General features: G+C 41.6%; 1 protein-coding gene across 1 annotated transcript in view; it reads left to right on the forward strand.

The window, feature by feature from the left end:
- IPO9 (importin 9) overlaps nt 1-13,049 on the forward strand; it is a 59,050-nt gene that overhangs the window by 33,558 nt on the left and 12,443 nt on the right. The window contains exons 12-17 of the mRNA XM_011931840.1: nt 2,776-2,935; nt 7,934-8,160; nt 9,868-10,016; nt 10,791-10,919; nt 11,780-12,055; nt 12,343-12,509. Coding sequence (XP_011787230.1) covers nt 2,776-2,935; nt 7,934-8,160; nt 9,868-10,016; nt 10,791-10,919; nt 11,780-12,055; nt 12,343-12,509 — 1,108 coding nt within the window. The remainder of the gene's footprint in view (nt 1-2,775; nt 2,936-7,933; nt 8,161-9,867; nt 10,017-10,790; nt 10,920-11,779; nt 12,056-12,342; nt 12,510-13,049) is intronic.

Raw genomic sequence — 13,049 nt, forward strand, 5'->3', positions numbered from 1 at the left:
AAAAATTAGCTGGGCGTGGTGGCGGGTGCCTGTAGTCCCAGCTACTCAGGAGGCTGAGGCAGGAGAATGGCGTGAACCCAGGAGGCGGAGCTTGTAGTGAGTCGAGATTACGCCACTGCAGTCCAGCCTGGGCAACAGAGCAAGACTTCGTCTCAAAAAAATAAATTAAAAAAAAAACAACAACAATGAAAGCGAGGCTGGTCTTGGTGGCTCATGCCTGTAACTCCAGCACTTTGGGAGGCTGAAGTGGGCAGATCATGAGGTCAGGAGTTCCAAGACCAGCCTGGCTAACATGGTGTAACCCCATCTCTACTGAGAAATACAGAAATTAGGTGGGCATGGTGGCACGCATCTGTAATCCCAGCTACTCATGAGGCTGAAGTAGGAGAATTGCTTAAACCCAGGAGGCGGAGGTTGCAGTGAGCCGAAATCGTGCTACTGCACTCCAGCCTGGGCAACAGAGCAAGACTCCATCTCAAAAAAAAAGAAAGAATGAAGGTGAAAAAACTAATATCTCTGTATTACTTTGAAAATAGTTTTAACTTTAGGGAATTTCTGGACCATCCTTTGGGAACTGCTTCTGTACATTATATAAAGTTATAAATAGTTTTTCACTTACAGTGGTTGGACTTAACGATTTTTCAACTTTACAGTGATGCCAAAGCAATATGCATTTAGTAGAAATCGTACTTCAAGTACCCTTACAACCATTCTGTTTTCACTTTCAGTACAGTATTCAATACATTATATGAGATATCCAACCCTTTATTATAAAATAGGCTTTGTGTTAGATGAGTTTGCCCAACTTTACACTAATGTAAGTGTCCTGGGCATGTTTAAGGTAGGCTCGGTTAAGCTGTGATGTTCAGTATTAAATTTAAATGCATTTTTAACTTACAGTATTTTCAACCTATGATGGGTTTATTAGGAAGTAACCCCATCATACGCAGAGGAGCATCTGTATTGTGTACTTGTTTGGCACAGTTTATTAGGTTCTGTTCAATGTTTTCTGTCAACAGGATGTTTATTGTGTGAGTAACCAAGTTAAGCCCTGTGATAAGCTGAATAAGGATAGTCTCTCCTCAGCAGCTTATAGTAAACAAGGGTAGTAATCCTTAAATTAGTGGCTAGACTATCAAACAATATATATAACATGTAAGAACACTAAAGACAGAATTACTGTGGCACAGAGATAGTTAGAATTGCTTCAGCCTAAGAGATGAATAAATAAGTAATGCAAGGAAGTGAATATGTTGGCTTGCAATATGAACAAGGCAGAGAGCTGGGAGAGTAAGATGTAAGTTGCTAAGGAGGGATGTGTACTTGAGTTTGGAAACCATCAAGGGAAACCATAGGTAATGCCAGAGTCACTGATCTTAGGGAGCCTTGAATAACATGATGACTAGGGTAATCTTTATTTGGTGGACTATGGAATTCATTGACAGATTTTAAATAGAAGAATGATATGATCAGAGCTATAATTAAAGTTTTAAGAGTGGTCCAAGGCCGCGCGGTGGCTCATGCCTGTAATCCCGGCACTTTGGGAGGCCAAGGCGGGTAGATCACTTGAGGTCAGGAGTTCAAGACCAGCCTGACCAACATGGTGAAACCCCGTTTCTACTAAAAATACAAAAAGTAGCCAGGCATGGTGGCATGCACCTGTAATTCCAGCTACTCGGGAGGCTGAGGCAGGAGAATCGCTTGAACCCGGGAGACAGAGGTTACAGTGAGCTGAGATGGTGCCACTGCACTCCAGCCTGGGTGACAGAGCGAGACTCCGTCTCAAAAAAAAGAAAAAAAGAGTGGTCCAAAAGTGGGAATAAACAACAATGGAGATGGCATTTAGAAGATCAAGTGGGCCGGGCGCCATGGCTCAGTCCTGTAATCCCAGCACTTTCGGAGGCCAAGGCAGGTGGATCACCTAAGGTCGGGAATTCGAGACCAGCCTGACCAACATGGAGAAACCCCATCTCTACTAAAAATACAAAATTAGCTGGGCATGGTGGCGCATACCTGTAATCCCAGCTACCGGGGAGCCTGAGGCAGGAGAATCGCTTGAACCCGGGAGGTGGAGTTTGTGGTAAGCTGAGATCACGCTATTGTACTCCAGCCTGGGCAACAAGAGCGAAACTCCACCTCCAAAAAAAAAAAGATTAACTAGTAGTGCAGGTAAGGAATAGTGAGAGCTCGGGGTGAGGACTGGGGTGGTAAAATCCTTTTAGTCCAATAGTATTCAAGATCTACTTTGCTCGCAAGAGTCAAGGGAAAACTGGGAAATTGATTTTGTACCACAGGTCACACATTTGCTTTCATCATACAAGATTACGCTTTTTCTCTCAAATAAGTTGTACATATTATGTAGCATCCATTTACTTCTAAAAAATTGAGGAATGGAGGGCCGGGCGCGGTGGCTCACGCCTGTAATCCCAGCACTTTGGGAAGCTGAGGTGGGCAGATCACTTGAGGTCCAGAGTTTTAGACCAGCCTGGCCAACATGGCGAAACGCCATCTCTACTAAAAATACAAAAAATTAGCCAGGCGTGGTGGCAGGTGCCTGTGATCCCAGCTATTCAGGAGGCTGAGGCGGAAGAATTGCTTGAACCTGGGGGGACGGAGGTTGCAGTGAGCCGAGATTGCGCCATTGCACTCCAGCCTGGGTGACAGAGTGAGACTCCATCTCAAAAAAAAAAAAATTTGGAATGAATGTGGGAAATAGAAAGGACAAGTAATAGGAATTTTCATTTCTAGCCCCTAATTGCTCTGTCTTTCTCCCAGTGTCTCCTTTCCTCTTGGGCCGGGCACTTTGGGCTGCCAGTCGGTTCACTGTTGCTATGTCCCCTGAACTGATCCAGCAGTTCCTGCAGGCAACAGTTAGTGGTCTTCACGAGACACAGCCCCCGTCAGTTCGAATTTCTGCAGTGAGAGCCATCTGGGGGTGAGTATGCTACCCTAGGGTGATAATTATCTTAAGGGAAAGTTGCTCAGGTTAGATATACCAAATCACAGTTTTCTAATGAATTATGTTGCTTGGAAATCCCTGCTAATGATCTCCTTCAGGGTGAATGTTGGAAGGACAGGGAAAGAAACCATGCTAGGGACATGGATTTTATGAGTCCAGAAGATGTCCTGTTTCTTTCTGCTCCTCTTCCTCTTTAAATTCACTCCAGTTCTGGAATCATCTCTTAATGATAAAGAACCTGAGGCTTGGAGAGAAAAATGTTTTGCACAGAGTTGCACAATTGATGAATGATAGAAGCAGGATTAGAGTCCACATCGTTTTATTGGTTGATTATATTTATATTAGAAACCAAATCTGGGATAATGTGACCTAGAAACACTGCTTATTTTTTCCCAGTTTTACTGTCTTTTTTAAGGCTAGTGTTACTAATGGATCAAAAGTCATTTATTTATATTCCTACACAGACTAGAAGGACCATTGTTGTTTTAAGGAATATTTTAGTCTCAAACATCTCAACTGAATCCTAAAACTACCAACACAAAATTTATTTTCCATGTGCCTGCTCTGTCATACCTTTTAAGGCAGAGGAGTACCTTTTGAGATGCCGTGTTGTGTGTCATTAGAAAGCATTCAAGAACTGCCTGTTTTAATTAAATGCTTAATGTTATGACCATAAACAGAGTCCCATCTTTTTCTGCTTCAATCTAGGTGAAGCAGATCTTTGGCTCTAAAATAATTAGAAGTATTATCTTAAGAGGCAAACTAAGTATAGCTTTTCAGAAAGCTCTAAGACCATTGTAAAAGTCTGAGAAGAGAGAGCCCTGGCTGCTTAAGTCATGAATATTATTTTAAGGGTTTTTCTGAGTGTGTACCTGTGGTCACTGCCTGTATAGCTTCTGCCCTTTGTGAAACTTGATTTCATTGGAGATTTATCCACTTTGTGTTGTAATTTTATGGAAATGTTTGCAGCTGCAAGCTGAGAGGAGTTTGGTATGAATGTGAAAGTACTTTGGGTAAAATAAGCCCATTACTTTCCAGAGTGTTTTAGGTAGACAGCAGTACCTATCAGGCATACTTATCAACCTTGATTCTCTCTGGGAGAGATTAGAGTACAAAGAACTTTCATTCTCTGTTATATATATATAAAACATTTTGTTTGTTTCAACAAGTTTATATTACTTTTATAATCAGAAGAACTGTGAAGAAAACTTTTATTTTTAATGTTCATATCTCTTGGACCACATGGGTAGTGGTTTAGTGGTTTTCTTGAGACATGTAACAGGTCTCTCTGAAGGATGACAAAAGCTATGGATATTCAGACCAGAGAAATGGACACTCATATATGTTTAGAAAATTTTATGTTCATTGTCAAACACTGAATTCCTTGAAGCCTATCTGTGGATCCAGGTTAAGACCTGTCCTGTGAAATGGATCGTTAGCTATCTTTCAATAAAGAGTTTCCATTTGGTCATTTCCTATTTAGTTTACTAGCCAATTGCAGACTGGCTTACATCCCTGTCACATTATTGGAACTGTTTTTCTTTTTTTTCTTTTTTTTTTTTTTTTTTTTTTTTTTGAGACAGAGTTTCGCTCTTGTTGCCCAGGCTGGAGTGCAATGGCACGATCTCAGCTCAACGCAACCTCCGCCTCCTGGGTTCAAGCAATTCTCCTGCTTTAGCCTCCCCAGCAGCTGGGATTACAGGCATGTGCCGCCACACCCGGCTAATTTTGTATTTTTAGTAGAGATAGGGTTTCTCCATGTTGGTCAGGCTGGTCTCAAATTCCCAACCTCAGGTGATCCACCCACCCCCACCTTCCAAAGTGCTGGGATTATAGACGTGAGCCACTGCGCCTGGCCTGCAGCTGTCTTTTCTAATGTCACTAGTAACCTTTTAATGATCAGCATTCCACCGTTGCTTTGCTTTTTTTCCTTAGCCCCAGTTTTAATTTATTCCTTCATGTCATAGTTTATGTATCATTACAAAATCCCTTAAATAGTCTCTGAAACAAGATACTGATTGACAAATAATTATACTTGTTTCACATTTTTTAACTCAAATTTATGTCAGACTTTCTCCTGAGCTACAAACTAATGTATTCATTGCTTACTATCCATACCAGAATAGATATCTTACAAGTACCTGAAAATCAACACATTTACTACTGAGCTTGTTACCACCTTCAGGCCTGTGCTACCAGTATTTTCCTTTTTATTAAAGGTAGAAATCTTGTAACTTTAGATCTTGAACTTAAAGATCTTGAATTCCCTGTTTTAATGAAGGTAGAGATCTCAGATATTTGCCTTTTAGATCTTGGTTCCTTGGCCTCTCTTCCTTCCCGTCTTCCCTTGCTACTACCCTGATTGTGCTATTTCTCTTCCTTGAATTACTGCAGCAGCTTCCTGATTGATCTATCTGCAGCCTCACACTTCTGCAGACCATATTATTTGAGCTGTCAAGTTGATCTTTCTAAAATAGAAAACTGATTTTCTTGCTCCTGCTGTTAAAATTATTCATGACGGCCAGGCGCGGTGGCTCACGCCTGTAATCCCAGCACTTTGGGAGGCCGAGGCGGGCAGATCACAAGGTCAGGAGATCAAAACTATCCTGGCCAACATGGTGAAACCCCATCTCTACTAAAAATACAGAAAAAAATTAGCTGGGTGTGGTGGTGCATGCCTGTAGTCCCAGCTATTCAGAAGGCTGAGGCAGGAGAATCACTTGAACCCAGGAGGTGGAGGTTGCAGTGAGCCGATTCATAGCACTGCACTCCAGCCTGGCAACAGAGCAAGACTCCATCTCAAAAAAATAAAAAAAAATCATTCGTGGCTCCCAGTTATTCTCTTCAAACTTGAGATAGAGGTACTTCAGAAGAAAGTCATATTATATCAGGCAGTATAGGAAGCCACAGGATAAATATATCATATTTTCCTGGGACATCAGTTTCCCCTGGAGACTTTAGGGTAAAGAGAAAATTAGGTGTTAGGAGTAACACAAGTTAAAGAAACACTGACTTCCAAAATAAAGTCCAACCTCTTTTAGCATGGCATACAAGATCCAGTATGATGTAGACAGATGATGCAAACTCTATGATTTACCATACTGTACAGTTTCAAGTTCATTAGAGGGGCAAAGTAACTATAAACCCTTAGAATAGAAGTGGGAAATGGAGGGAGGGAGAGGACAGATAAATGCTGGTCGAGGGATGGATCCAGAAGCTAGTCTAAGGAGTTGAGAACCTGACCAAAGCCAGGTTCCACATCAGCTCTTTAGGAGAAGTTTGGTCAGAGCAGGGTAGTATTGAAATCAAACATTATGAACCAAAAATCAAAAAGTCTGTGGACAGATCTGAGATTAAAGCCCACAGTTTCACTGGTCATTGTGGACCTTGGAAAGCCGACACAAATAATATGGTTATAAGACATTTAAAATAAAACATTTAAGTTAAGAAAAAAACATTTATTGGCTGGGTACAGTGCTCACGCCTGTAATCTCAGCACTTTGGGAGGCCAAGGCAGGCGGATCACCTGAGGTCAGTAGTTCAAGACCACCCTGGCCAACATGGTGAAACCCAATCTCTACGAAAAATGCAAAAATTAGCTGAGCGTGGTGGCGGGTGCCTGTATTCTCAGTATTTCCAGCTACTCGGGAGGCTGAGGCAGGAGAGTCGCTTGAACCTGGGAGGCAGAGGTTGCAGGGAGCCGAGATAATGCCACTACACTCCACCCTGGGGAACAGAGTGAGATTCCATCTCAAAAAAGAAAGAAAGAGAAGAACCACTTATTGAGTACTGCTAAGTGCCTTGTTTCTATATTAAATTCTTTTAACATAGAGAAACAATGTTTTATTGCCTTTTAACTTATTGCCATTCTAACGATAAACAAAAGTAAAGACTTAGATAAATTTTTTTGTTGTGTTTTTGTTTTTGTTTTTGTTTGAGACAGTCTCGCTCTGTCACCCAGGCTGGAGTGCAGTGGCATGATCTCGCCTCACTGCAACCTCTGCCTCCCAGGTTCAAGTGATTCTCATGGCTCAGCCTCTCTGAGATTATAGGTGTCTGAGATTACAGATGCGCAACGCCATGCCTAGCTAATTTTTTTGCATTTTTAGTAGAGATGGTGTTTTGTCATGTTGGGCAGGCTGCTCTTGAACCCCTGACCTCAGGTGATCTGCCTGCCTTGGACCCCCCAGAGTGCTGGGATTACAGACGTGAGCCACAGTGTCTGGTCCTAGACAATGTATTTTTAACAGTTGTATCATTTTGGACATGGTAAGCAACATTCAGTAAATATTTGTTGATTGAAAAGAGGCTAATACAGTAAAACTATAAGGGAACTTTAAATCCTACAGCTAATAGGCTGATTTTGAAAGTGTAAATAAAATGTTTATATAAGGCCGGGCATGGTGGTTCAAGCCTGTAATCCCAGCACTTTGGGAGGCCGAGACGGGCAGATCACGAGGTCAGGAGATTGAAACCATCCTGGCTAACACGGTGAAACACCGTCTCTACTACAAAAATACAAAAAAACTAGCCGGGCAAGGTGGCGGGCGCCTGTAGTCCCAGCTACTCGGGAGGCTGAGGAGGCAGGAGAATGGCGTGAACCCGGGAGGCAGAGCTTGCAGTGAGCCGAGATCCAGCCACTGCACTCCAGCCTGGGCGACAGAGCGAGACTCTGTCTTAAGAAAGAAAAGAAAAAGTTTATATAAATTAAGCTTGTTTCAGGATGCAGAAAAAAAAAACCTCAAGAAAAAAAGCAGAAGTTTTTAAAGAAAATAGCAAAAGTCAAATAAATAGAGAACATAGAAATGGTGGTGCTAATGTTTATATAATACATCCAGAAAGAAGTAGAAACTTACCTAACTTTAGAATTAGCTTTATAAAGCTACACATATAAATGCTATAATATGTGAGATTGATTGGGAAAACCAGGAATTGAATTTTTTAAATAATTCTTGCTTATCTGTCTCTCTCTAGTTATTGTGACCAACTGAAAGTATCAGAGAGTACCCATGTGCTCCAGCCCTTCCTCCCCAGCATCCTGGATGGCTTAATTCACCTAGCAGCCCAGTTCAGCTCAGAGGTCCTCAACCTGGTGATGGAGACGCTGTGCATCGTTTGTACAGTAGACCCCGAATTCACAGCAAGCATGGAAAGCAAAATCTGCCCCTTCACCATCGCCATTTTCCTAAAGTACAGTAATGGTATGCCACCAGGGAGAATGTGTTATGAGGGGCACCAAAGAAAAGGTAGTGGCTGGGGAATTTAAATGAAAGATTCCCTAGGTTTGGTCTTACCTATGATGCTATGGTTTTAACATCGTAAGCAAAGAATCTGGCTTTGGATTAGCAAAAAATAGAATTGTGCTGTAAATGTAGCAGCATTAAAAAATAGAGTACCTATTTCTGTAACACTTACTCTCTAGTAAGGACTTAGGGAAAAAGATGATAAATAAAGGGCTTATAAGCAAGAGACATAATTCAGAACTTTGATGATAGAATAGGAAATTGGGCAAATGAAAAGCCTCGTAAAAGAAAAGGGCTAGGACTATAATTTAGAAAAGGAGATACTAAAGAAAGATACATGTAAAAGTTTATGAACAAAGTTATTCACTAGATATTTTTTACAGTAGTAAAAATTTGGAAATTATAAAAAGACATTAGTTAATTATATCCATAAAATGAAATACTGTTCAGCCATTAAAAATCAAGCTTAAAAGGAATATTTAAAACCATGGAAAAGAGCTTACATTGTAATAAATGAAAAGATAGTTTTCCCAAAAAATCCATAGAATATGATCCCACGTTTTGATTTTTTCTTTTAGGAAAGGATGTATGTATAGATAAGTATGTAAAACAAAAAAACAAAAAAATACATCAAAATTTTAAGAGTGTTTATATCTAGGTGGTGGAATTACAGGTGTTTTCTTTATTACTTTTCTGCAGTTTAAGTTTTTTTTTCCTGTAGTGAATGTATTTATTAATACCTTATTACTAGTAAAATATTAAGGATTTTTTTTTAAAGAGAGAGCTCTAATATTGAAGCTCAGAAAGATGTACAGGATAAGGATTGTTTATATAATGTGATATACTGAACATGTTATTTGATATGCTTTTTCACTGAAAAATGTGTACTGAGGAGCTTTCCACATTGTGTTCTTGGATATATCTCATTCTTTTCAGCCATTACATAGTATTCCATAAAATGGGTATATCATAATTTACCCATTCTGTTAATGGACATCTAGGGTATTCCCAATTTTTTTCTATTACAAACAATGCTGCAGTGGTCTTTTAAGATATACTTTAATGTACATTGCCTATATTTTTCCATACTAAATAGAGGAGGATGTTTTATTATATAGATAAAGAAGATTGAGCTAAAGTTCCCTTTCTTCATAAGGCTCTGCTTTTTAGGAGTTTTGCCTTTTGCCCCAGAAGTAGCTTTGAGAATTCTTCATGGCTTCCATGGCTACCTCATAGGAGACATGTATGATTTCTCTCACGCATCAAAGTCAGTGTTTTGGCAATTTTTGCACCTTTCATGTCTTCTTAAAGTATCAGTTGGGCTTTTTTTTTTTTTTTTTTAAGCATTTGGTTTTATAATCTAGGTTTCACAAGAATAAAGACTTTAAAGATTTTTCTCTAGAAAAACTACATTTTGTTTTAGGAGTAGCTGTTAATGACTAGTCCCTACTTTAATGAAGCCATACAAAGTGTACCTCTTGGAGATTTAGGATCACTCCTGTTCTTTCAGGTTATTCATATGGCCCCACTAGGTACCGGGTGTGTTATAAGTAATCAATGCAGAAGTTGTTAACTTAGGTTAGGGCCAAACAACAGGCATCATTAAGCGAGAAGCAGATGCAGACCATCAGGCAGGGGGATTCCGTGTTGCCTTATCCACTTCAGATCCCGTCGTCGCCTCACTGGCTCAGGACATCTTCAAGGAGCTGTCCCAGATTGAAGCCTGTCAGGGCCCAATGCAAATGAGGTTGATTCCCACGCTGGTCAGCATAATGCAGGCCCCAGCAGACAAGATCCCTGCAGGGCTCTGTGCGGTAAGTGGCTGTGTGTGTGTGTGTGTGTGAGATATACAAGTGCCACCCACAGATGCATGTAGCTGACAAGAACCTAATAGCATTAGAGATTCATGGGGTGATTTTGCTAAGCTCTTTTGCCCACAGTGACAGTGGGTGATTGTCTGAAGCTTTAAGAAAATGACTTGGCTTGGCGCAGTGGCTCATGCCTGTAATCCCAGCACTTTGGGAGGCCAAGGCAGGTAGATCACAAGGTCAGGAGTAGTTTGAGACCAGCCTGGCCAATATGGTGAAACCCTGTCTCTCCTAAAAATACAAAAATTAGCTGGGCATGGTGACAGGCGCCTGCAGTCCCAGCTACTTGGGAGACTGAGGCAGGAGAATCACTTGAACCCAAGAGGCAGAGGTTGCAGGGAGCGGAGATCGCACTACTGCACTCCAGCCTGGGTGACAGAGCAAGACTCTGCCTCAAAAAAGAATAAAAGAAAGAAAATGGCTCTTCTTGTTTCAGAGGTACCCTCAGTGAATTGAACAGAGTGCCACCATTACACAGTGCCACTAAGTATGTCACCTGGTTATCCAATCCACTACCATGTACTAGTGCCCACCCCTAGGACTAATCAATCAGTAAGCTATTATGAGGAGGCTGAGAGCACTACCCATTTAATTATTCCTTTTATTTTGGAAACTTGCCTTCCATTAATAAGCTTTCTCTGGGTTGCTATAAGGATCTTAGTTGTTGGGCACCCCCAACCCCAGAGGCAATTCTGACTCTTTTTTTCTTCTCTCTTTCAGACAGCCATTGATATCCTGACAACAGTAGTACGAAATACAAAGCCTCCCCTTTCCCAGCTTCTCATCTGCCAAGCTTTCCCTGCTGTGGCACAGTGTACCCTTCACACAGATGACAATGCCACCATGCAGGTATCTGAGACATGGAGACTAGAAGGGGGAAGATAGCTACCCAGTCATAGGTCTTTACTATGCTGAGAAATCTGACGTGGTTTTATGCTTTTGAAATACGGAATTCCTCAACTCCATATATACTTAGCAGATTCAGGAAGGGTTCAGGCTGCAAAAGCCAAGCGTTTCTGGTGCTTTGGAGCATGTTACAGTTTTTAAAAATACAGATACTAAGCACCCTGCCCATCTGTATTGGGTATTGCTGCTATGAAAGAGATTACAGACATCTAGACTTGGGGCCATAAGAAAGTCTTTCTGCATATTTCCTCTATTAATAAAATCAGCAGAGTGATGGGCCTCTAGAGAGGGGAGAGATGCCTGAATATTTTTTCTCTTTTTGTTTCGTGGGTGAATTGGTTACCTTTTCACACTACCGTGATTGATTATAAAGGTTATAAGAACTTGCCAGTGAATATTGATCAGCTTGGAAATCCCTAGGCAACTAGTGGTTTGTGTAAGACATATATGAAGTCCTATAGTATCCCCAGTTATTGCAAGATTGTAAGCATATTTTTTTAGTACCAGAGGTAGACCTTTATGATTAAAATTCATTTTGCTTGGCCATTGTCCCTTGTGATTAAAAAATAATAATAATACACATTTTTGAGATAGCTCATTAGGTAAAGGGGGAATTATGTAATGCATGTCTGTGTCTGTAACGGTAAATTCCTGATTCCCGTGGTATGAACCCACCACAAATACTATAGACTCACCACTTTTATGAGGCATAGGCCTCTGAGAACATTTGTTTATACAGACTGAGGGCTTCCTGGCATCTGTCCCTCAATTACTAATCTTGCTTGCCATCCCTGTCTCCCCAGAATGGCGGAGAGTGCTTGCGGGCCTATGTGTCAGTGACCCTGGAACAAGTAGCCCAGTGGCATGATGAGCAGGGCCACAATGGACTGTGGTATGTGATGCAAGTGGTGAGCCAGCTCCTGGACCCCCGCACATCAGAGTTCACTGCGGCCTTTGTGGGCCGCCTTGTTTCCACCCTCATCTCCAAGGCAGGGCGGGAGCTGGGGGAGAATCTAGACCAGATTCTTCGTGCCATCCTCAGTAAGATGCAGCAGGCAGAGACACTCAGTGTCATGCAGGTAAGAGAACAGTGGGGAGTGGGCTTCCTACTCCCTGACTGATAGAAGTGAAAATTAGTATTTTGGTCCTAGGTTATTTTACCCTGTTACTACCCTTGTAGGACAGTTAAAAGTAAAATGGGATCTGTCTGGCCTAAGAAACATGGACAAGGAAATCTCCATGTTTTCTTGTCCTGTGAATAATACCCTCAGTGTAGACTCTCTCTTATCTGAGTGGCCAGTTCCTTCTCATCTCTTATGGCTCTGAAATTGATTTCCCTGAAGCAAATGTCCTTATTTTCTCCTAGTCCCTGATCATGGTGTTTGCTCATCTGGTGCACACTCAGCTAGAACCTCTTTTGGAGTTCCTGTGTAGCCTCCCAGGACCTACTGGCAAACCTGCTCTAGAGTTTGTGATGGCTGAGTGGACAAGCCGACAGCACCTGTTCTATGGACAGTATGAAGGCAAAGTCAGGTAGAATCCCATCTTTCTTTTCTGGGCTTTCTGCCACCACTTCAACACTTATATTTCTTTCTTTTTTTTTTTTTTTTGAAACAGAGTCTCACTCTGTCCCCCAGGCTGGAGTGCAGTGGCACAATCTTGGCTCACTGCAACCTCCACCTCCTAGGTTCAAGCAATTCTCCTGCCTCAGCCTTCCGAATATCACACACATGCACCACCACACCCAGCTAATTCTTTGTGTGTGTGTGTGTGTGTATTTTTAGTAGAGACAGGGTTTCACCATGTTGGCCAGGCTGGTCTTGACTCCTGACCTCAAGTGATCCACCCACCTCGGCCTCCCAAAATGCTGGGATTACAGGTGTGAGCCACTGCTTCTGACCTATATTTCTTTTTTTCCCAGATTTGCTCCATAGATTTTTGTTTGACATTTCAAATGGCTCTTTGTATTCCCCTTTTCCCTGTCTTTCTTTATTGCTAAGGCACATATGTGAATAGCTGCCATCTTGAAATCCCCAAAAGACAGTCAACACAGGTAGACTATATATTTCTGAT

The sequence above is a fragment of the Colobus angolensis genome, unplaced genomic scaffold (assembly GCF_000951035.1).
Source record: "Colobus angolensis palliatus isolate OR3802 unplaced genomic scaffold, Cang.pa_1.0 Scaffold91, whole genome shotgun sequence".
Classification (NCBI taxonomy): domain Eukaryota; kingdom Metazoa; phylum Chordata; class Mammalia; order Primates; family Cercopithecidae; genus Colobus; species Colobus angolensis.